Source organism: Euwallacea similis, chromosome 14, assembly GCF_039881205.1.
Source record: "Euwallacea similis isolate ESF13 chromosome 14, ESF131.1, whole genome shotgun sequence".
NCBI classification, from domain to species: Eukaryota; Metazoa; Arthropoda; class Insecta; order Coleoptera; family Curculionidae; genus Euwallacea; species Euwallacea similis.
The window spans coordinates 500,975-527,255 of NC_089622.1; the positions used below are offsets into that span (position 1 = coordinate 500,975).

Sequence of the window (26,281 nt, forward strand, 5' to 3'; positions counted from 1 at the left end):
TCCATTGTCTACAAGTTTGGAAGCTCTGGAAAACTCAGATGGTTATAAAGTAAACGTGAATAGAAACATCACTTTTATCATTAGTTCCCTTCTTGGAGGGCGACGTGTTGGCAAAAGACCATCTGTCCCGAATGACCTGAACGTCCTAATGACCTGACGCAGAGGCATGCTACTGTTTCATCATAAAATGCGATAATTGAGGTCAGCAATTGAAGTTAATCTTCAGAAGGGATGAAATCTCTCTGATTGCTAATCAACCATTTCTTGTTCTGATCTATCAAATTCTTTGAGTCAGACCTTAATTCAATCTTCCCTGTCTGGGGCAAGACAAATAACAAGATTACATTGCATTACATTATGTGTTTCGTGTTTTCGTTCCATTCATTCGTTGAAATAAAATTTTGATTCATCTTTCCACGAAAAAATCTTTATTGCTCAAAACGTGGAAATTACCCGCGTCCGCACTTAAGAGCACCAGCAAATTAAAAACCACTGTTAAAATATTCAGCAGCAAAAATGATCTCAGTTTCTACCTCATCCTTATTGTTAGTTGCACGTACCGAAAGTTTATTACTAACTTACATTTGCATTTTACGATCCGAGCCAAACACCGCTAGAATAAACCCTAACTAGAAAAGTAAGGAACCTCTAAAGCAACCCTAAAGTTCATATTTTCATGAATAACAAATTTTTATGTTTTCCCCCATTTTGCTCGAGGTGAGATAGCTTATTATCCTTTTGATGGGAGCCTAAATGGTTGCGAAATAAAATAATCCATAAGGACTAAACGAAAACATCCGCACGTGTTATATGTTTATGATAGGTAATTTTCACTCCTATTGGAAGGACAATTTTTCATTCTTTTGTCCTTCTAAAAATGAAAGGTAATAGCCTGGTGCATTGGGGAGTCTATGATAAATCCCTCTAAATACGTCAAACAGTCTGGATGTGCGTTTATTTATTTGAATGTATCTCCCTGAATGGAATTAATTACAATTTCATCCAGGAACTTCCGACAGGGATCGATGTCCGAATTGGATTTGTCCACAAACAAGATTTCCCACTTAGCTATTAAGACTTGTGTTATCGTAGAGAATGTGTATTTCGGCAAAAAAATCAATTTTTTTTACGATGTCACAGGCATTAGTAATCATTCAATGCATCAAATAAATCTAACCGCTGTTTGCTCAAAATCACGTTATTCGTCAAACCAATATTTCATCTCAATTTTCCAATTCGATAAGAGTCAAGGATTTCCGCTAACGTCAGAATATTTACTCAGGGAACTTGCTAGAAGGTGAATAAATTGTTTTCGTTCCAATCATTCCATGTCTGTCTATGGAATGTAAATTTCTAAAAGCCGTAGAAGACGTTTATTCAATAACCTTGTACGCTCGGATGGGTATGAAGGGTCGAGGGTTTTATGTCTGATACGAAGACATTATGTCTCTGTTTATATTGTTAACATAGTTCCAAGAGTAAATGACGTAATAAAATAAACCGTTTGGGGGAAAAATTTAATACGACCACATGTTTCTGTTCCTTCATTTGCAACAACGTCTAATAGCCGCGAATCTGCGAAAATAGGTGATTATGGCTGTAGCGTGTCCATTATCCACTGGAAGGATTTTTAATGTTATTTTCTTTACGTAGAGAATTGAGCGAGGCTCTACAACATCGTTAAAAACTTAATGTGTTGCATGTTTTCCTCCGCCCATACGCCATTGCGCCATCCGGTATAGCTCCGAAAATACACGTCTCTTGTGCATTTATACGTTCTATAATGAGGAAAATAATTTGTCTCCTTGTAGCCAAATAAGTCCGATTAAAGCCGAGGAAAAACCAGGAATTTCAGCACTAGCCAATTTGAGAACTCTAAATACTCCACGCCGATGAAGGGCGGGAGTTTTAGAACTTTAATCCAAAAAATCTTGTTCTAAAAACAGAGCCACAAATTCTTCATTTAGAGATCGTTTTTTTATCCAGTCGTCTTTCTGATGTTTTCAAGATCCCAAACGCCTCAAAGATGTCTTTAACGTGATGTCCTGGAGACATCCTAAAGACGATAAAATTAAATACGTCGTCGTACGTAAGCTGCTTTAACTGAGTTAAGGCCATTGAGTTTTGTTCGTTCAATGTGATAAATGCATTTTTCAGACGTCATTAGAACCATTAGAACTGTTTAGAGCGAATGTAGAATTTAGGAAATTGGGTGGCGTATATTATCTAATAGCCACGTAGTTGGCAATTTTCCCAGATTTTGAAGCAGATTTTAATAACGCATGCCTATTTGAGCTAAAAAATTATTTATGATTGTAATTTGTGCATTCACTTGCAGCCTACAGCTCCAGGCACATAATTTATTGCTATGCGCAATTTTGCCGATTTTTCTATTAACTTCCATGTGTATAACATTGTGTCGCGCTTTTTTCATTATTTTGTTTTGCAGGTTTTAACTGGAAATATATAAATTACTGGTGAAAAAAACTTCAAACTATAAACCATTCAAACTTAAGTTCTCTCCCTCGTTGTGCAATAAAATACCTATTCCCTGGGAGCAATGGTTTGGAGTTTTTGGCATTCTCGCAAAATTAGGCATTTTCAATGGCCAAACCAGTGGTCTGCCCCTTCAAAATAGATTTTCGTGCGCATTTCCGCTTTGTAATTTTATTCCTTTCTTCAACAATCATGATCATTATTTCCATGAAATATTTATGTGATTATTCCAGTCGAATCAGAGAGTTCACTAAATTGACTCATTCATATTGATCATCAGTAAATTTCATTGACAAAAACAACTCTCCTGCATAAATCACTATCGCCGAGAGTGATCTGAATGCCCTCAGTGCAAACACAACTCTAATAAGCAAGTCCAAATAACCACACGATTTTAGCTTAACAATAACCCGTATTCCCGGGGCAATCATAACTTGATTGCATATAAAACTGGGAACGCATAAAACCGTCTGGAGAGTCTTAGGAACTCGTAAATATCCAGATTCATCGTTCCCCACATAAAAAAGATACAGGATTTTCCCATCAAAGAGGACTGCTCATTTTTTTTCTCGTGGAGGAGTTTCAGGGTTTGGCTTATGCAATTGATCGTCTCTGAAACGATGGTCTTAAGTCTGCAAACTGAATGAAATCTGGCAGAGTTCGTTAAACGCTACGGGGCGGAAAATCTATGTATTGTCATCTCTCGTATATCGCACACTTGACCTTTAAAAAATACTTGAACTGGACATGCAGACGTATTCACGTCGTCTGTGAACCGATGTGCTTCCATCATCCAATACACAAACAAATTTTGAGTCGATAAAACCGTTGACCTGTTTATAGCATCCACCGAGATTTTAACCTTTATCCAGTCTCCCCCATTCCATTGATTTTTATGGCGCCCTTATGAGGGGGTTCATCATAAAACCGTTGTGGTGAAGTGCACAGCCTTGTTTCTGATAATCCGTGTGTTCTACCCGGATGACTTGCTAACAGGAACAAAAACTGTATTCAGCCCCAAGCTAAATAATCTGATAATGGACATAAAGTAACTTTCAACTTTCTTAATAGAAAACTTTAACTTTACATTTGTCTAATAAGTGCATAATTTATAATCAGACGTTACGATTTCCCAGAACACTTGTTACTTTCGGGGAAAGTTCCAGAACTAAAAGTTAGAGGAAAGATTAGAATCATAATCAATTTTATATGTGGGTAGATATGTCAGATTTAAAACTTGTGTACAGCTAGGTGGTGATAGCTTACTGCAAAGTTTTACTCGGCAACATCAATTTATGTGGTCATAAACTAGTTTAGGGTTTCTTTACACAGCTTTACGACAAGTTGTAAAAGTTTTTCTGCACGGCTCTGTTTTAACAGAAAATGTAAACTATGCCTGGCAATAAAGTTACTACCTGTATATTAATAAAACGATTTGAGGCAACCTCCAAGAAATTATAATTAAAATACGAGCATAATTTGTTGGAAAATTTCCAATTTAGCAATTTTTTAGTTCTGGTCGTTGATAACTCAACGTTTTGTGGACAAATTTAATTGTTCCAAAAATGTCTACGGGTCTTTCTTGGTTTTGCTGAAATGCGGCGTCACCTTGGTATTAAATTTTAGAGGACATTTTAATAAATAGTCAGTTGATTATTTCGCCACTTTGAAGGTGGCTTAAAACGAAAGCAGGCTTGACCTATAAAAGTAATTCCCTATCAGTGTACACGACTTTTCAAGAGCGGAAGTTTCCAGTTTATTGTAGCAAATTGATATTTATTTTATCCAGCCTTCTGGGATGCACTGACCCAAAAACACGAGTTTAAAATTTAGTAGACGCTGAATGGGACGTGTTTTTTAAATCTCGATGTTAAGCATGCTCCTTTTTTACCTGTCTAAAGCAATTGCCACTAAATGAAGAATTGACGCAGTACAGCACAGCACATCACTAGAAGTCCACATATCACATAATTCAGGCCCCAGCGACCATTCCTGACTGACCTCCTGGACTGCGCCCAAAGGCATTACTAAGCAGGCTACAAGAAGATCGGCTACAGCTAAGGAGAGGATCAGATAATTTGCTACACTCTGGAGATTTCTTTCTAGGAGTATTGCTGCTATGACGAAGACGTTTCCTGAAAAAAAAGAGACAACTTAATTGCCTGCATGCGGAAAATTTATGGAGGATTCATAATTGAGAGTTTCAATAAAACAATGAGCTATTATTAGAACAAAGCACTTGCGGTAAAGCCGGGAGGATCTAATTCTCTTGAAAGATGAATTTGAATGTTGTAACAAATCAAATACAAACTAGTGGAATACAATGGAGTTCTGGAAACTTGGAGAAATGGAGCGATGTGGGTTTTTGTTTATTTTTGTCGGCTCAATACTACTTTCAACTGGCATCCACATTTTCTTTTCGTTTTGATGAATCGACACAGAGCAGTGCAATGCCGCAATATTCACTCCATTCTCATTATTCAATAATTTCTGTTACTAATTCCTTTCATATACTAATTGACGCAGAAAAGGGAATAAAACAAATTAGTTCAATGAAATTTAATATCCACAGAATGGCGTGTTATATTTTCATATTGTTCACATTACATGACATGAGCTATTTTGCTGCCAAAATTAGCTTAATAATATTTTGCAACTGCTGGTCCGAGGGAGCATTAACAAGCGCATGTAATCGAAAGGGATTACAATATAATATATTTCAAACAAATTACAATTTTATTGAATGCTAAACACGGGCGTAGTGAGTGGATTTTATGGGTATTTTCTCTTCATGTATATGGATATTTCGTTTTTATGTATGTGGATATCCTCAATTCGGAGAAATATTTCCCATCAAGAAAGAATAAAACAAAGTATAAACCTTTTCACGAGGAACATGGAGGAGACGTGTACATATGAGGAAAAGTTGACTTTTATCTCAAATAAATTTAGAGCGGAGCACAGAATCGCTACGATAAATTGCAAATAAGGAAATGTAAGTAGGTATTGAGGAAACGAAAGGAGGAATGGAGGATACGGAAGGAGGAATAGGGATAGCATTGAGAAACTGCCCCATGCAAACCGAAGAGTATCGGGATCAATTCTTTCTTATTACCTTTTGCAGGGCATTCACGAGGTCTCTTGCTAAACGAAAACGTCAGTTAGACTAAAAAGAAAATAATCTATCTAAATATTGCGTGCCTAAATATAAGTGTCTTCATCATTATCGTTATGTTCCTCTCTCCCTGTTTTCTATCACTTCAAGTTGTTACGTGTTGTTGCTATTAAAAATTAATTCTATCAAGAAATTCTCCATCTCGAATCCATGTGGTATTCTTATTCTTATATGAGTTTTCCTTATTGTTTCTATCAATTTAATTTTCTTCCTCTCGCCGTTCATTGATTTCCGCTCTCATCCAATTTTTCAGTTCCCAGTCTCTGTGTCTCGTCTGTGCATTTCATCCTTAATGCTCCAGTTGCCCCAGTTGCGGTAATTCCTTTCAAAACAATTTCTGAATCCGGAAACCTGATTAATCTTACTCCACACCCTTTAAAATAAAATCCCATTTAATCGGTTTTCCCGTTTCGAATAACTTAGAAGGTTTAACTCAGGTTATCCCAAGTATGTGGTTTCTCGTGAACTCACTTACTCATTTCCCAGACATTAGGTTTTAATAGCTGCCAATTAAGATGATAAACGCAGGGCTCCAGAAGAGAGGATTCACAATTAAATACTACACGTCTCTGGCATAAATTTTAGCCTAGAAAGCGTCATTCCTATTTCAAGGGTGCATTAAAACCACAACTGAATCGAGCTCATGTGTTGTAATTACTCATCCAACAATAAAGTTAATGCCACATAATCGCTAAGTTCTCTCACAAATGAGCTTCGCTAATCCATTTAATTGAGAACGGATCTAGAAGTGGATTGAAAATGCGAAATTCCAGTAATGAGTTTGACCTTTGCTATATAACCTATTGTTTAGGTTCAGTGGCTCTTGGAAACTGTCAAGAGACCTGCCCTTAATTAATTCTGTTTCGAGGTACGCTAATCTGGCGTAAAGACTCTTATTTTCCTCCTGAGGAATGGAGTTTTATTTATTGTTCTAAATTAGGAACAATTTTTTAAAATTTACATTAACAAGGAAAAACTTTCCGGAAGATCTCCATTTCGTCCTTAAAGCCATGTCACAAATATTGGATATTCGTATCGCAATTATTAATATTAGACGTGGGAATCCGACTTCATGATCGCATCATCTGATAATAAATCAGAGGTAATCTGTGAACGGCAATCCTATTGAAAGCCAAATTCCATTGAAATGCTGTGGAAATCCGCATTGTGTCGGGAGACTGATTAATAAAATAGCTCCAGAGAGGTTCTATTAGGGATGTTATTACAATTTATAATGGACAACTACGGCACAAACTAACATTACGTTTTGAGCGATTAATCGGGGTAAACTATAGGCTTTTTAGGGTTTCTTAGGTGTTCGTTATATCGTTTTTTTGATGTGGGTTCGAGTTGATTTGTGGGAAAATTTTATTTCAGCTTAGCATAAAGACGTCGAGTTATGTAATAAGTTTGAAGCTAGAAGTAATGCAAATCGCAAATAAAATAATTGTGCAGATGGAATGTTGCGCGGAATACGTACAAAAACCTCTGTTATTCCTGCCTGAAAAGCAGGTTTTCTGGCTGTCCGACAAGTTTCAAACAGAATTATGCGTATAGTAGGATATCTAATTTTACACTTTATACTGGAAATTTAAGAGAGTGTTCGACCTTCCGAAGACCGTTTGCCGAATTATTTATATCGAATATAAGCGGATTTCAGCATATGAGCTTGAGCATTTTCCACCAAGTACTATCGGAACTTCTCAATTTTTACAGGGTTGTAACGAATTCTGAGCCAAAAATCTTTGGTATCAATAAAGATCCAGAAATCGTATCTTTCTGCATATAAAAAATGTTCATATCCCAATTTCAAAAATTTCGAGCCACCATTTCAATTCCCCTATTGACGTAATACATTGCTACCTATATCACTCTCAAGCACATAGCGATGCCAAGGGAAATGAAATGGTGTAAATAGAACAACTTAGGATGTCCCGAGAGACCACTTTAGGCAGTTTCCAATTAACCGAGATTAGCCCAACGTAATAGCAATAATACGACATGCCATTAAATGGATTTTACTATAAATCAAGGGAGATTAGATAGCAGCCTCTGATAAATTCCATGTTGTGTGGTTAACCGAATTCCAATAATTTAGCCCCAATTCGAACAGTTTCCAATCACGAAAGTCACGTTGATTCCAGTTTCATTATTTACTTAGTCCTGATTCATTTCAGAAGGGTCAAATCGGGGCACAATTCTTTCTTACGTTCGCCCTTTGAGTGCTTCTATGGCGTTATCATTTCTGATGCGAAACTCATGCGAACATAATAAGTTATTCTCTCTCCATTGTACGTAAATATAATATTTGTCATCTGAAATTATAGAGATAATAATATCCGCTTGTAAGTTTCCCGGAGAGCAGGAATAAATCCTCTGATGTGTCTCATTACCATATATCAATGAGTTCTGGATAATTAATCTAATGCGAAAGGTAATTAGGCTTCTGTTTAGCATTCAGCACCTTTCGCTTTTAGGGGTTTCCAGGATGATTTCCATAAAATTTTTCAGTTTGCTGGGGCATGTCCTTCACTAGTTAATTTATTCCCATTATATATATATATATTAGGTCACAACTATTATGGTACGATTAAAGCTAAATCTGGCTTAGCGGAAACTTCATCCACAGATAGCCCGGAATAATCCCGATCAATCTGTAACAGCGTTGAAATTAAATTCGCAGTTCGATGTGAAAGCCCATTCAAGTCGGAGCTTTTAGCTAACAATAACATGTTAGTTTCCAAACTCCTGGTCCCAGTAGATTAAAACCAAAAGGTTTAGATGAACAAAACGCATATTTTACCTCAAAATTAGAATTTTGCATTCCACTATTTGTATGCATTAAGAGTTTAATTCGGATATATATATGCACAATATTAACAGCTGATTTACAACAATTTTGTGGGCAACCTTGTTTGCCGGGATTTACGCTTATGGATTTTATTCGTGGAAGAGAGTCATTAACGTGTATGAGCAAATAACCATCAGTTAAATAAATAAAGGGTGGGTATAGATAGGCGAAGCGCTTTTGAAAGAAAATGAAAAATCAGCGTGATTTCAAATTTGTATTGTACAAAGACTTGAATTACCGCAGAAAACGTAGCTACTCATGTATTATAGTTCAATGTAGGGTAACAATTTATGTGCATAGAATGTTTTCCTGCAGAAGAAAGGAGAAAGGAATTTGAGGAAATTACTTTGAGAACTACAAGCCATACTTAATACTTCCTAAAGCCTCATCTCCCGTTATTAAGCATCAGATATCAAGTTCCATTAAATGCATTATGCCCTAATTGAAGAGCAAAAATGGGGCTATATTTAGACTGTTTTCAAACCGTTCTCATAATAGTACCAACCGGGCAACGTGTTTTCAAAGTTTGGGAAACAATTACCACATTTTTACGATTCTCTGCGAATCCACTCCTCGGATTTAAACAACAGAAGGTGCTCGAAGCTATACAAAATATGGAATAAATCCAACATCCATCGATTATCAATCACCTTCCAAATTAGCTTAAAGTTATCACTTTAACAACCTTTCTGAAAAGAGTCAGAATGAAAAAAATTATAGCTTGAAAATGGTGAATTTTGGGCAAACTCAGTATGGGATCATTCAACTGAAGAATCGATGCGGCTACTGCGACTTAGAAGAATGTGATGAATGCAAATAGTCGAGGAAAAATCTGTAAAGATTAAGGCTTATTACGTCTTTACGCTTCATTCCAGCTCCGCGTTTAATTAACTCGAGCACCCCAAACGCTGATTGCGACCGTTTTAGATCTCATCACTTCGGTACATCTCGAGTCAATTAAACGCAGGCAGAAATCGGCAATGTCAACAGCATCTTCGAGTGTAAGCAGCAGGACTTAGTGAAGATGAATGCGAATAGTCGTAGGAAAAATCTGATAATGCAGCAAAAAGGATACGAGGCTGGTAGGACATTTTTCTGTAAGTCTAACATACGTGCCGTTGACGGTATCGATTTCTGATTGCGCTTAATTGACTCAAGATGAACTCAGGGAGGAGATCTAGCAGCCAATACAAAAAGTCTCCATAGGGTCGAAGGAAGTAACTAAGTCCAACTGGATGAAAGTCTTAAAAAAGGGGTCGAATTTACGAACTCCATTGTACACCAGGTGTTGGGGAAAGAGTTTTCGTAAATTTAATCAGTGATTAAGAACATCATTTCGAACAAATAGATTCCTTACAAGAGGGGTCGTAAATACAGCCATTTCCTCGGAAAATCAAAAAATCTTCTCGTGAAAAGTGACAACGTCACGTCGTATTTATTTCACTTCCATACCTACCTAAGTAGCCGCATGAATTGGGTCGCTTTGGGGTGCTTTTTTACACGGCTTTTTTGGGGTCTTCAGGAAATTTTAAAATTATGTCATTCTTATTTTATTGTTATATTTTGAAAAGCCATTTATCCTTAAATTATTGTTATCATCTTTAATTAACATAACATGTTACGTTACACATTTTACACCATTTACATCACACTCAACAACACAAATTTATTATTGTTTTTGCTACATTAATTGTTTGAAGTGTTCACCATTTGAGTCCACGCATGCTTCACTCCGGGTACTCCTTGTTGAACTCTCTTGGGCAATGTTTAAAATTTGTTCTTCGGCTTCAGAATCAATTTGACGCTGTCGATCTCGTCCTTGATATGTAGGAATAATGCATCCAGAAGCCTTTAGGAAACTTGCACAAATGTTTGACGAGCTGGAAGTTTTCTCTTTGGATAACGATTACCGTAAATGCGCCCAGCTTCTTCAAAATTTTATGACGCCTCTCCATAAATCAAAAGCACGTCATGATACTCGCGTAAAGAATACATTGTCACGTAGGTGCTATTAATAAGTCGGAATGAAATCACTTAAAGCTCGTCCAAATGAACTTTGCGGACGATCTGTGACGTGTACCGACAGAAGATGCATTCGCCGGGAACGAAATCACGCTAAAATATTAAAAGTATGGAAGGACGCACAGTCCATGACAAAATTGAAGAATAAGGGTGGTTTTATCTTGTCCCTCCTCGATGGTCCCTAATGGGCTCCACACGTCCATGGCGCCAGGCGTCTTTGCACAGATTCATATGTCAGATAGGATGGAACGAAATGTAAATGACCACCGCATAGCGTGGATGGCTACATAATCCATATATTGTTGAGGTACTCGGCGGTTGAGGTACCTGTTTACTGCGCATGCCAATTCCAATGTCTTATCGCTTCACCCCTACCCGCAAAGTGGGCGAGCGACACCGATAAGGGCCATAAAAACAATCAAAACAAAAACAAACTCCCCTTCCTCGTCACGTTCAGTGCGGCGTTGCCGCTGGCGTTTATTTTTACCGCTTAAGTTATTAATTGAGTTTTCAACTGCTTTTAGCGATGTTATTGTTGAATAATTTTAAGGTCTTTTGTTACGTGTCCAACAGTCAACATCTGTCAAGTAAGTTTTTCCATATTTTATTCAAATTTTAAATCTTATCATAGCTTTTCGATTACCAACTTTGCCATTTTTTTTAACTATTAGGTCTTCGACCCCCGTTGTAAAGAACTTTTTTATTCACAATGATATTCTTAATTATTGATTAAATTTACGAAAGTTATTTCCCTCACACTCTGTACTATAGCTTAATGATCGGTAGAAGTGTCCACTTGATGTGTGACCACCTTTTAAATTAGGATTTATAATGGAGAGAAGGAAAACTACATTAAATACCGTTTCAGCATCGAAAGGGATGCAATTTAGCATTTCAAACACGCTCAAGATGTCCTAAACGGTCAAGCGAGTGGAATAATGTTTGCTAACAACCATTTACCCAAGTCCGGAGCTTCTGCATTTCAAATTAATTTATTTCAAAATTATATAATTACTTGAAGGAATGCCATGACGTCCAAGCATTTGATTAATTGCAATGAATATTTATTAATTGCAACACCGAGCTATTTTGCGAGTTTCAGGATAAGCACGCTTTAACTCATGTGGGTGTCTATCACGATCAACGTATTCGCATTTTCTCAGTTTTCAGACTGTTCTCTAAACACATTTCTCTCATAATGAATTTGTTACAAAACACATCCATTTAGGCCCAGTTTTATACAATCACATTTTCGGGTCAGTGCAATGAAAAATGTAATAAAACGCAACCAAATTTGTACCAAACATTTCCGAAGTTCCATTCACATATTGGCAACAGTTGAGTGGGCTTTTTTCCATACAAATACCGAGAAAGCTGCCATCGTTCTGCATATTAAATTATTCCGGTCTCACTGATTTTCGAATAAAATGCATTCAGGAAATACTTGAATTTTCATAAGCCAGCTGCTAATTTAATAAAATCGTCACTTCAGAACACAGAGAAAGATTTATTGGATGCAGACACTGACGTTTCCATAATTTCTTCCGGGGGGCGGCTCACGTGTGCAACGCATGTTTTCCTTCAATAACAACAAACACGTTCTTAGTAAAAATGAAAAAGTTTACTGCAGGTGAATGTAAATGTAGAAAAAGTTAGTAGGAAGACAGCAACACGAATAGAGCGTTCAAGCAGAAATGGCTACAGGATGTTGGCGTCCTGACGACACGTGTTCCTACTTGCAGGTCTTGCTTGAGTAAATCTACTTATTGGTTTCATCAGGCATGCGTGCGTACAATTTTACGCACACATGCCTAAGTAGAAACACGTGCCGCTGTTTTCCCCAATATCTTCTTTCCATTTCGGATTGAACGCTCTGCGTCCTACGCTCTATGAAACTCTATTGCTAACTTTTTCGACATTATGACTAAATTTTACTGGAAAAAACATAATTTTATTTGATGAAATAATTGACAATGCATTTATGCAACTAAAGAAATACCGCAAAAAGATAAATAGTAATATTCAATTTTCATAAATAATATTTGCATTCATGCTATTTACAAAAGATATAAATTAAACTACCAAATTGTTTTAATATTAAAGTTTAACTAGCTATAAAATTTTGGAAACGTACGTTTCTCTATAGTCTGATATGTGAAACAGTGAATTTATGTGGACAAACCGTCGATCGAACTCTCTTTGAATGCCGCAAAAACTAATTTAATTGTTATTCGGCATATGCATACGCAATGGATAAAGCGCAAATATAAATTGTCCAAAATAAACATTATCTTTTCGAATGAGTTTTATTTTAATTTAAATGAAATATGCCGGCTTCACTTTTGAATAATATTTTGAATGTTTTATCTTCAGCTTTGCGGAAACGTGATATGACATCGGATTGAAGCATCTAAAATTAAATGACCAAGCATAATTCAGTCAGTTGAGATTGCGGATGTCGCTACTTATCAGAATCTGCATAGTTCTAACCTAGGAAGCACAGAAAAATATTATGACTCGCTTTATTTCCCTTAACACACAGGAAAGTTAAATTTTGGTTCAATTATTAAGCCTCAATTTGAGACTGATTCGGTAGACCAAAGATAATATTTTGTGTTGAATTTAACAGAGAAGTAAGTGACGATCCCGTGCCTTTTAATTTAAAGGATATTTTACAAAATTTTAGTTGAACATTTCTAATTCAACTTAATCTAATCGGTATCCAGGATACTGCACTAGTTTTAATATATTTTTCGCTATGATTGTAATACGTTCGCAATTATGCTGTTTGATCTAAATAATGAACTTATTTTGGAAAAGTATATGTTATATGAATGCAATATTACAATATCATATTTACTGATAAACTTTCAAAGTCGGCGGAAACTAATAATTCATTTAGGCTGAATTCGATGGGAAACTTAAAAAAAATCCTGAAAACTATTGGTTAAAGATGTGGATGTAAGCTGTTTTTTGTGTTGAGTCATAATTTAAGGGTAACTCATTCACGACTTTGAACATTTCTGCTCGTTTTGATACTTGAGGTAGGTGCGCTACTGAATTTCACTAGGTTTGGAAACTTAGGTAGTTTTGTGGAACCCAGAAAATGTTTTGCTAAATTAAAAGCAAATTTCACTTTAGTATGTCTTCTTTAGTACTTAGTTTCCCATTCTCATTTTTGTGTATTTTTATTACTTTGAAATACAAAGAACATCACTGCGTTTCATTAGTCTTGAAAGCCTTGATGGGAAAGTGTACACATTATTTTAAAGAAATGACTATCTACATATCTTTTTTTGGGAACTCAATGTAGGTTCAGTGTTACCGAAACCAGTTATGCCCATAGTCTACATCTTGGGAATGTAAAAAGGGGAATTTTTAAAACAATTGGAACAGATTTCCTTAATTTTGCGTTTATGCCATTTCACCATTTGTTCAAAGTCATTCCTAAAGGCAATAAGTATCTCGCACATCGCTTCCTGCCTATCATAGGTGACTTCCTGTAGAATCTAATAAACTCCCGCCTTACATACAAATTGTGCCTGAGTTGAATCCGTCTCACGTCTTGAGTGATATGTAAATTATGCTCAATCTTCACACCGAAGAAGCACGTACTCACCTAATCACTTCAAAGGGTATTTTACTACTAAAATGACAAGATCCCTTTCGAAAAGTTCGTCTCATGAACAGTTTGTTTCGATTAGTTTCAATACTGCTTGCTTCCTGGATAATATCAAACTCAAACACAATAAAAGTGCCATTCGGAGATTTAATTAAAAACCGGAGTTTAGGAATGGTTTCATTTTAACTTAAATTGCCTTTTGATCGATTTTATTTATCAGGTGCATTGTACAAATAATTTAGGACAATCTCCTCCGGTAATACCGTTATTAATTATTCCATGTTTTAATTAAAGGACGAATACTGGAGTGATCCGAACGCCTTGGAATAAATTACTACAATCAATTTCCTATCTCTCTGTAAAGGAGACCTCTTTAAATATAGGTATTGAACGTAAATTTCCAACGGCAAGGTTGCTTTCTTACTGAAATTAACTGCAAACTCCCTAAAATTTCTACTTCTGAAAGAGTTATGAGTTACTCTTCTATTGGAACTACATTTCAGAGCGATTGTCGAGGGAATTTGAGAGATATTTCAAGGAGTATCAAAGCAGAAGCATCCACCACTGACTATAAAGTTTCGACTTCTTGACGAAAAAAAACATTTAAAAAAAATGGTAAAAATGTTGACATCGCCAAATCTGGCCTTTTCTTCTGTGTAGAAATAAATTAGCTGCAGCTTAAAATCTCTGGAAATATATCTTAAGTTATGGCTTTCCTGTCGGTGTATATGGAATAATTTCAATGTAAAAAGAATTTATCCTTCTGGATTGCGAAAGCAAACAACCTCCTTTGCAGACGTGTCCACGATGTCCTCTTTTTCAGAGTATTAGTTCAATGTTTATTTATATCCTCGATCCTTCAAGCTCAATTTCCTTGACCCTTGGACCTAAGCTGATTTAAGCAAATTTATGCGGGGTAGGGAACACAAGTCATCAATTTTTAGGTCAATAACTTAAATAATAGAAATTTTATGTGCTGTTTGCGCCCATGACTTGGAGAATTTTTTTTTCAATACACAAAGACGTTTAACCCAGTTTTTCTAATGCCAGCTGAAAACAAAATCATTTATCATTCTCGCACAAATACACACGAGCCAACATTTAGCTGTAAATCGATAAGGACGTCAAGCATTTCCAGCTCACAAAAGGGATAAATGCAAACTTCGTAGATGCTTATCGAACCCAAGATACCTCTGACGAAAAGGAGATTTTCCAGATATCCAAAATTTTACTTGAATGCGCCATGATTCCAGGTGCAAATCGAACATTATTTCTCCTACAGGTGGTGATTTACGGTTGGATTGAGGAGCAACAGGGCCGAAAAGGATTCAGCTTTTTTATCTAAATGTTAGCTGCCTGAGGGTGGAAACCGGTTATTTTGTCAATAGTGTAGAGTGGCGGGGGGGGGCTTTAGAGAAATTGTGGGGTGGAATTTGAAATTGACAACAGGAAATAGCTATTTAGGTAACCAGTTAGGAAATGCATAACTTTGTGTAACGAGCGGGCGTCTTCACAAACTAGAAGAAGTTCTGTGCAGTTGCATCTCCAAAATTACCAGTAATTAATTCGACTTCTCGAAAGGTGTAAGAAATTCTGGAACCAACTGCAGTGGATTATGGGATTTTTAAAACTTATCCTGCATGGTGTTATGGTCTGATTTTCACTAGTAAATTATCGATGTGTTCCTTTCGATATAACCGAGTAGTGCACCGATAATTCCTGTCGAAACAGCAGTTTCTGTATTGGGTTTGTCCTTGACGCTTCTTTACCCAAAAGACTCTTCCTTTTTGACTAAGAAGAAATGCGCAGGCGTTTGTGGCACACGAACTGCTTGGCAGACCCCATAGAAGACAAATTACCAAACTAAGTCTTATCTTAGTCGAGATTTGTTAATTTCACCTTCAATTTACGTACTGTCAGCAGCTCTACAACATTCCTCTTTCGAGTGTACGCCTGGAAGTACTCTAAATGTTACAATTCCCGATTCCCGACTATCTAAATTCAATTTGCATCTTCCCTTCTAGTCCGATGAATGCGCACCCGCACGCGTTTGCATGTGATAATGACATTATCAAAACACATCGGCCCTGCTATAATAAGTTAGGATTAATCCCCAACAATTCAAGTTTTGTAATAACCTTTCCATTAAATGCAAGCTCTGCAGCATGTCACAGCTAATGGACTCTGGATTATCATAATCTTCTTAGCTGGAACGTCGCTGTAACGGAGTTCCCCGCTTTAACATAATTTAAAACGCGTTAAATTCCAAAACAAGTCAACTACATTTTATGATACCTTGCTGACAATTAGATTTGTGTGTTCATTTTAAATTCATTCCGCACGTAAATTCTGTGTACATTGCGGAAACAGAGCGAAAGAAATAATATTAAACCACTTTTTTTAGTTTGGAATTCGAAACCGATGTAGGTCACGCTAAGTTGTTTCATTGTAATATATGGCAGATTTGAAATTTCGCAATATTAAACTCATAAAAGCCATTTGGAGCCTTTATACCGCGTCTTTAATATTTCTGTCGACCTATGTCTAATGGCCCTTCTAAATGTGCTTCTCCGCTTTGTTACGCCTTTTGTTTTATTAAAGAAAAGGCAATTTAATAAATTCTTGTTCGCTTCCTCCTCGTGACACCGCAGTAGACTGGAAACCATTATTTATCTTAAAAAGAGGGATCCAGAGCCGACGAGATCCAGGCGAGTGTTAAGACATTCTGCCTTCCTAAGAATGTTTGCGAACTTTCTGACCACAAATTCTTGGGGAATAGTTTTTCGGATATACTGAAACACTGCTGAAATATCGCTGTTTTTCCGAAGAAAACATCTGAGGATCGCATATTGTGAATTCAAAGGGAGTTCTGGTGTTGGAAGAGGATTTGACAGGCAGATTAAGTTGGTCAAAGAAGAGGTACGTATTTTAAATTTGCCATAATAATTTTCATTGAAATGTGAAGAAATGTTGAAAATTTTGATACGTGGTCCGCTTCGTGATTATTATATGGATTCCTCTCAAGATATTCTTTTTCTTTTATTGCTGACTCTCTAAGTGCCGCTTCTTCAATGTCCTGCTAAACTGCATGTGGAGTAAACTACAGTCATGGGTAACAATCAGTCTAATTGTTTCTGCCAATTGCTAAGGTCCAAGGATTTTGCAAGATTCTGGAATGTTTGGATTTCTTGAAATTTTTTAGTACATTTTCCAGGATTTTTCAAATGCTCCCAACTTTCTTTGCCGAATTTGCTTCTACTGGTAAAAGTCGCAAAGTTGCTTGTGCTGCACACTTCTAGAATTGATAAATTTTGTTTTGAGGACGGTAACTCATAGTTAATAAGAAACCTTATTTTGTTTGTGGTTTCTCAGGCAAACACTCCGCCAATTATCGAGGGATTTATTTCTGATGTTTGAACAATCGCGAAATGTTTTAAAGGACATTATAAGATTTTTAAAGGATTTTCAGGTTGTTTTAGTTAACTTTTTTCCGTAATTTTGCTGTTCTTATTACGAAAATCGTTATACTGAATTTTCATCACAATGAAAAGTCAAATCGAATTTTCATATTAAAACTTGATGAATGATAAAACCTGGATAGTAGAGACTATTATTTTGAAAATTTGATGAACTCGAGAAAATAAAACATGCATTAAAGTTTTATTGTCTACTGAAAAATAGGATTTTTAAAGCTTTATTTATATGCAGTTTTATTGATGGGGTGTTAATTAAAAAGTTTATATACATTTTTACACTGTTCCACTGCCCTTGATTGCAGATCAATGAGTTTTCAATCACAAGAAAATATTAATTCTATTTCGTTCCCGCTGAAACATCTATGAGGAGGGGGAACAAAGACTTTATAGTCTTATATTTGCCAGGAGTATCATATTCTTAATGAATTTAAGGCTCCTATGCAGTCAGGTATTTAACACGAACTACACAAAAGCCCTTAAGCCGTATGCAAAATAGGGTTCTCGCATAATTGCCAGAGCGTTTCAAGAAATTCCTTCTATGTTAATAAACAAGTTTCTTAGGTGTTCATTATTAATTGCTCCCCTGAATGTTGTATAGGAAATAATTTCTTATTTCCGATATGGAGGCAAATAATATTTAAATTCAGACGCTCCACAGAAAATTTGTAAATTTATCATCTGCATGAAGTGGCAAATAAAAGGATATATATGTATATATTGCATGTTCCAATTTGGGTGATCGAAAATTCATTTTGATTGAGTGTTGATTCTAAAAATACCCCGTTCCGATGAAATTAAAAATAAATGAAAATTCTATTGCGATTTCTATAACAATTCAATAAATCAAGAATATCATATAAATCACTTTCACTGCATTTTTTAAACGAAATTTACTTTCAAGTCAATCGAGAGGAGTATTTTTGGGATTTCGCCTTTAATCAGACAATTTAAAGCGTGATAAAATATACACACTGGGTTTCTAAAATAACACACAATAGAGCTGAAGTTGCCGATTTTATAACATTATCCCTAATGAGCGTCCAACCCTCATTAAGTAATTTGTTAAGGGTAATAATTGCAATTTACCATGTGTAAGCAGTTTTAGGGATTTGGTAGTATATTCTCAAACTTTAATCTGGAGCACGGAAAGTATGGTTGACCGATTGATATAAACAGCTAAAAAACTGAAAATGTATGGTGTAGATGAAAGGTTTGAAGAGTGCTTATAAAGTGTAATGAGGTATGTTGATTTCAGCAAATGAGAGAATAATAATTAATCATGTGTTGGTGCGTAATCTCTATTAATTTTGTACTGAAATTGTTATTACTTCATAAGATAAATGAACAAACATTTATATGTTCTACTATGGAATGAAAATATTGTTTGATCAGAGAGCTGTCTAGTTTCTATAAATCAGAGCTATTTAATAGTTTATTATACAGGGGGATTTTATCAATTCTGGCGAAGAAGGCTGCTTTCTTACGAAAAAATGTGTCACCTACTAACTTTGTTGTAAAATCCATATTCAAATACTATTTATAAACTCGTATCCATAACAATTTATGTACTTACTACCTACATTTCAACCTTCAACACCAGACGATTCTACTGCATGTGCTTAATAAGCTCCGACGTGAATTTGGAATATATTGGATCCGGCTATTATGGAACTCATTTTTCATTTATCGACAGATTTTCAACGTATTTTTTTAACATAAGCAATGTTCCTTTGCATCTGGCACCTTCCAGCTTGCTGATTTTCGTTCGAACTAATTTCCCTTTTTACTTTTTTTCTTGTATTATTTTTTTAATTGGGAACACCGAAGGGATTTTGCAAAAAAAAGTTTGGTTGTTAGCGCTCATTAATCCCTATTTAAATTACCTAAATATTTTAATTATCTATCTGTCTCTTCGCTCTGATCTAGAAGTTTTTGGACCGCTTTTATGGAATAAGGTATAAATGGGAGAATTTTCTGCTTTATACGGAAATTTCATAAAAACGAAAGCAATTTTCGTAGAAATGACGGTATCTAAACCTAATCAAAAGAAACCAAGTATATATCTCGTCCTTGTGATTAATAATCCCATTTTCTTACAAAGACATTCTACCCTGCGCTATTAATTATCTCTAATTTTATGATACCCCACATGAAATGCTGACATTTTCAGCTTCGTGTTGAAAATAGATATTCTAGAAGTCAAAATTATTAATATTACAATATCTCATTATTTCTCTGGATTAGGGCACTGTTTGCTTCAAATTCCTTTGGTGTTAATATGATTATTGTACTAGTACACTTATACTTAATGGTAGTTTAAAATTTATCTGCATTGTCAAGAGAATATAATGAGTATTCAATGTCAGGTGACAAACTCTTAGGGAAACCAATAACAAACAAACTGAAATTTTCAGAATAATCCTTTATGTTAAGAGTTAGGTACTTCTATGATTCTTTAGAGTGTGAAATAGATCCATGATTGGTACACGGAACGATTTTCAACCGTTTTATTAAAGACGCTTCTTCATTAAAAATTATAACATTAAAAAATATATATTAAATTATAATTCATTTTTTGCTTTCCATTAAACCCAAATGGTCAACAAACCGCCGAACCTTTTTTTTTATTGAGCAACGGGTAATAGCATTTTTTTCCTAAAAGGGTCTAAATTTTTTGTTGCAAATGACGTAAAAGCATAATCCAATATTGGCACAATTTCATCCTATCTGCCGCACAACACAGGATAAACAAAGCTAAAAATACCCCTTCAGGCGTAAATTAAATAAAAGACAAAATTAGGGTTACGTGTTTCCTTTCAAAACTCACAAACTGGCTTGTTTCAGGGATTGATGATGCAGTCGAGGGACCCTAAATATACGGATTCTCTTTGTTACATTTATATTTTGATCCCATTAAGAAGACTGACTTTAGGTGTCACTGTAATGTTGAAAACGTGTTATTTCCTAAATACATTTTTTTCAATTAAAGTACTCGTTTCGGTGACCTCCTAGATTTCAAAATATGATACCAATAAGCGCAAGGTAGCATATGTCTACTTTAATAACTCATGTAAGAGGAGCCCAACAAAGTAAGCTTAATATTACGGCAAAAGATTAATTTCGGTTCCGAGTGGAGCCTCTTGAGGCTTTAATGATAAAGATAATAACGGTCGTTAGTGAAATATTTCCGAGCTTTATTTGTAATAAAATTGAACCTAACGAGAAGAAAAGATTCCCTGTTAATACGGGCATTAAGGCGAAATGATACAGCCCTCTAATGACATCTAATAACATCCACCGTATTATCAGACAAATGCTCTAAAGTGGCTCAAGAAGTAGGTGTCAGTCAATATTCAGCATCGTAAACTCGTAGTATTAATTGAAACCCATTAAGATTGAGGGATTGATATGTAGTACTGCGTGTAGAACAACTGGAAGCCCCGATGCCAAATTAGTTGGTAATGCCTAATTTATGTATACAAACAATTTGGATGTGGTGTACACCGTTGGGGTAAAAATTTCTTTGATTGGGCTAGGAAATCTTAGCTCTAAAAAATTAAAAAAAAAACATGAGATGTGTTGAAACTATAGATGGCTCCACTGATTTGTAAAGGTAGGTGAATCACCGGTTTCTAAAATGTAGTGTTTGCTCAAAATTTCAATTTAATATCTCAAAAATCGAATGAGTTGTATATCTCAATAATAAAGTTGGGGCAAAAATCTAAAATTGCAATTTTTTTTAATATCTACGAAAGTCCATGTAATTTTTAAAATTTTACAATTCCACATTTTTGAACTCCAAATTGTGCAACTTTGCCCCAATTTAACCAACGTCGCATGTTTACTGAGATTCCCATGGTAGAGATCCAGATATACAAAATATACGTACATTATGATGAAGCACTAGGAGCCATATTAAATTTTTTCTTAAGCCAATTTTTTTTTAAAGTTTTCTTCAATAAGTTTTAACCATTGTTAGGCAATTCTATTATATAAAATGGAAAGTTTCTGAAAAGTTTGCCATCTAAGAAATTGAGAAACTTAAATATGATGTATGGACTGCTTCACTTCTTATTACTAGAGATACGTTCCAGATACTTGAAAGCGAACATATTTTTAAAAACTAGTTTGCACTTAACCATGTATTAACGGCGGCCCATCTCCTTCGCCCGTCTTCTAATGAAAGACATTCCCTCTTTTTCCCTGAGGCCCAAAGAAGAACTCCGCGTTCCAGATTATCCAGGCATTAAAACCCACAAGTTACATTTGTCCATTTTTCATATTTCAAAAAATATTATTGCGCCAGGGGCTTTAGGTATATACGAAGGGCCGTTTTAATAACTTTTTTATATTTTATCTGCCATTCTTTAAGCTTCGCAACTTCTCCTCGTCACATGCGTTTCTGTGTCACCTACATTAAATTAAAACGCTGCCATGTAATGACGCAGATGCGCTTTCCATACTCGCCAAATTACGACGAGCCGGAATATAAATCGTTTTCGAAAAGCACATTTTATTTTATATTTAGGCATTAGGGCAAACTCAGCTTTTTTGGCACAGCTGATTAAATTTGAAGTTCTGACCGTGAATACCGTTTAACCATATTAATCCTAAAGTCAACTTTAAATTCCAAACTTGGGTACCTAAGTTTGGCTTCTGGACGAGCTCCATGCGATTATAAACCCTGCATCGATTTCCTTGAAACTATCCTTCGTAATTTGCATTTCTTCAGTATTCCAAATAGAACATCAAAGCTTTCCCCTGAGACTTTCCATTGAAACTAAGTTTGGGCACAAATATTGTGAGAATCCCGAATAGAATTTTCTGGCGGCTGCATTCTACCGCCTTTGTATGCTTGTGTAAGTAGATTTGCATTTGGTTGCTATACATAAGCGGCAAATTTGCTTTTCAGCTTAAGGGTAACCGAAAGAGCAGCCAAAGTAATTCTGGATGGAATTTAGTCGGAGTTCTGCGAAAGAGACAGAGAGAAAGGATAATGTGTCCCGGATGCCTTATTATTACGCAAATGAGCTGACGAGAAATAAAATTTTTAACCCTTTGTGCCGCATTAATAATATTTCAATTTGGGGTGAACTTTATTGCTAAAGCTACCTCTAAAGTTTATTACATGGAAGACATCGTTTTATTATGTTATAAGGGGTACATCTGCTCATAAAACTATTATCCGACTGGGAATGAATGTCTGGAAAGTAATTTATAATCGGAGTGAATGAATACTTGAGGATGCCATAATTGCAACATAGTTTCAAAGTGATTGCTTCTAACTAGGAATAATAGTCATCACGAAAGTGAGGACCCAGATGTATATTTACTTCTCGTTGATAACCGAGGGTGGACGTTATCCCTTCTCCAGTTTAAAGTCCTATTTTCCCATTAATATGTATAGGTTGTCGTGATTTGGGTTGGTGGTAAGGAAGACTTTAAGGAAAATTAAGGAATTAACACATAATATTTGGACCTAGACCCAGCTCGATAATAATTGGTTTAATACTTTCATTCAAAAATTTTCCTAATTTATTGTTTACTACTAAATTGTATGGTAACACCTTGTATGAAAAGCTCTGCCGTGATTAATGCTAACAGCTACGAGCTAAACTGTTCGAGAAGTTTTGGAATTATTTGAAAGTTCAAAGTCTTCCGGCTATATCAATAAATGGAAAGTTTTAATCGCTTAAAGTGTTAATCGTAATAGATTATTAATATTCGATCGTAATTATGTTGTTAGCGGACTTAATGCACAGTGTTAAGTTGAAGAGAAGAGTACCTCTCCAGATTTATGGGTAAACCAGGAAAATAAAATGTCCAGCGTGAAGTGAAGTCGACAGCAGCTTCAAACTTTTGATTATCTATTATATCAATGTTCAACTTCAAAAACTACTCAAATATCATTTAATTCAACGACCGTTAGGGAAAGACTCTGAACAATACAAATAGATCGAATCCGAACCCTTGTCGTGACCTACACACATTCTGGACATTCCCTAGTCAAAATGATGGATTGAATCTGTTATGAAATAACGGTAACGGCAAAGTAATTTATATTTAATTTTTATCACATTGACCCTCGTGAATGTCTAGACATTACTAAAGCTGTTATTAAAAATGCCCCAATTAATGGGGGAAATGAATCCGTTTTGTTTGAAATACACCCCTGAGTCACGTGATTGTCTGTGATGGTGTCATTTATAAGAAATGGGCAACATCTTCCATCCTACGAAGGTCTTAAACATCTGTACAATAGGAAGCGCCATTATTCTTTACTACGTGGAGCAGAGAATGTAAACCGTTTCCCTACAAGGCATTTTTATTATCTCGAATTCAATTTGGGAGATTTTTCTTTCGTATGCGTCAATAAATCCTGCCGAATAAACGTTTAAAAGAACAAAGCTGCTTTAAAGTCTGTTTAAAGTAAAGAATAAGGACTCGGAACTTTTTGGTAAATATTTAAGAGGATTTTTCAATATACATATTTCTTGTCGGGGAGGAAGTTTAAAAGTTGCGGAACTTTTATCATAACAAACGATCAAACTCTTGACATTTCAGAAAGTGAAATACACTTTCCAAATATCACGTTGGACCCACGATAAATCAATTTATTCGACAAAAAGTCTCTAATTTCCAAAGTCCATAAAACATACCCTAAAACTTTACAAAGAACAATTTTTTCTTTACCTAAAAGGGCCAATTCCATAGTAGACTCCTGACATCGGTTTAAATTAATTCAAATTACTTAACTTTTTTTTGAAACTCTGCGAACTTTTTAATTAAGGTGATTTCTTTGCTTTCCCTTCTAACGAGGCTTAAGACGCAAATAATTAAAATTTTAAGCTTATTGCTCCGCTTTGTGTTAGAATTGGTACGAATGTTTTAAAATATTTACCCTGCCTGGCGGGCAAAATATTTAGGATCGCTTGCAACAAAATATTTTTAAGGATATTTTTCAGGCCATTTAAAGTAGAGTTATAGGAAACAGAGAACTGCGAAGCTTCTATTTTCGGTATTTTCAGAAAACTTATAGTTTTTTAGCGCTCTTGGCAAGGAAAGCTTCTATGCTACACAAACTTTTATTAGAAAATGAATGAATTCGTTAGAAAGTTTGTTCGAGGGAAAAAGTTTGGTCAGGGGAAATTTATTATAAATTTCATATCTACTAGAGGAAGGTATTTACTTGTAAGAAGCTATATCTATATCAACTATGTTCTACTTTGGAGCTGTTAGTAGCAGTCTCTAAGGCTCAAGTCTCAAATTACAAACAAAAAACTCTATTTTCCTCTTCTTCCCCATCGGTTCGTCCGAAGAAGGGAAAAAAATTTATGTCATAAAAAACTAAGTTATTTTATTAACGTTAAAACCGACGTCACAACATCTTTATAGTTGAAACTTGGAAAAAATTAAATATCCCACTTTAAAAGAGAACCATTTAATAAGTTGAAGTAAGACTAAAGTTCCGTGCATCGTTGGTGCTTTTCGCGATAAATTGCGATCCTAACGAACTCTTTAAGATTTCTTATCACGTTGTTTAACGAATGCTGAACATTTGTTCTTTTCCTTTTTCTTAAAGCTTGATGCGAGTCGGGTCATGTATCTCTTTCAGTGCAAAATTTGTCTTTCACTCAGCCAACAAAAGAATTTTTATTACTCCAGATTGAACATGGATACAAGTTGACCTCTGAAAAACTTCCGTGGTCGTTTTGAGAATTGGAAATCACGTTAAAAATGACTAAGCCACCACGTAACTTCTTGAACAATGGGGGAAGGCACAGGATGTATTATTAATGCCGGTTTCTCAAGAAAAGAATAACAAACTTTCAGTAAACGGGAAGAAATTTTTCACCAAGACCCCAGGGCTGTAAGCTTAAATATTTCGAATACCTTTACACACCTTGCGCAAGTTTTTATTAAAGTTTTAGGTTTATGAAGTGGGATGTAGATTCATGGGAAGTTTTCTTTTTTACTAGAAAACCCGAGATTCTAGCTAAAGTACAAATTAGGTGGCGTAAAATTAAGGAGCCCGAAGTTCCTCGACTGCCTGAAACAATGCTGCGAATCTACGGGGAGGGAAGTTATTTCAAAATGATTTTGACAAATTCTTTAGAATTTCTTTAGACTTAGAAACTATGCAGGGGAATTGCTTGAACTAGGGAAAATTAAAATAGGATTGTAATAAGTTTGCTAGAGTGACGACAGGCGAACGGCGAACATCTGGTCTCTTCATTGTGGAAGGAACTTCGCGAACAAATACTAAAGAATAAAATCGAAAGTAAATATCTATAATTTCTAATTGCACTTGTGTGTTGAAAGTGTTTATTTGGAGAATTGGAAATTTCTATGGAAGATTAACTAGCGCGTGGAAAATGTAACTTTGCATACTTGTTAGGTAAGTAACTATTGCATCCATGGCCACTTTCTAGAATAATCTTGTTTCCAGAATATTCCATATTGAATTTCTAGAATAATCTAGTTCAACAGACCTATCAAACAAACTAGACTGTGATTAATTGTTTTTGAATACATTTTCCCTTTGCCGGTCCCGGCTCATAAGTAAAAGCTCGCACGTTCGACCTTCGGTATTATAGAAATATAACGTTATTTGATCTTCTATCAACTTCCATGACATA

General features: G+C 35.5%; 2 protein-coding genes across 2 annotated transcripts in view; one reads left to right on the top strand and one right to left on the bottom strand.

Moving 5' to 3' along the window:
- The window catches only part of LOC136413470 (facilitated trehalose transporter Tret1-like), a 174,342-nt gene that overhangs the window by 61,190 nt on the left and 86,871 nt on the right, over positions 1–26,281 (top strand). The gene's annotated exons all lie outside the window — the stretch shown is intronic.
- LOC136413467 (5-hydroxytryptamine receptor-like) overlaps positions 1–26,281 on the bottom strand; it is an 83,216-nt gene that overhangs the window by 10,911 nt on the left and 46,024 nt on the right. Inside the window, exon 3 of the mRNA XM_066397043.1 lies at positions 4,388–4,631. Coding sequence (XP_066253140.1) covers positions 4,388–4,631 — 244 coding nt within the window. The remainder of the gene's footprint in view (positions 1–4,387; positions 4,632–26,281) is intronic.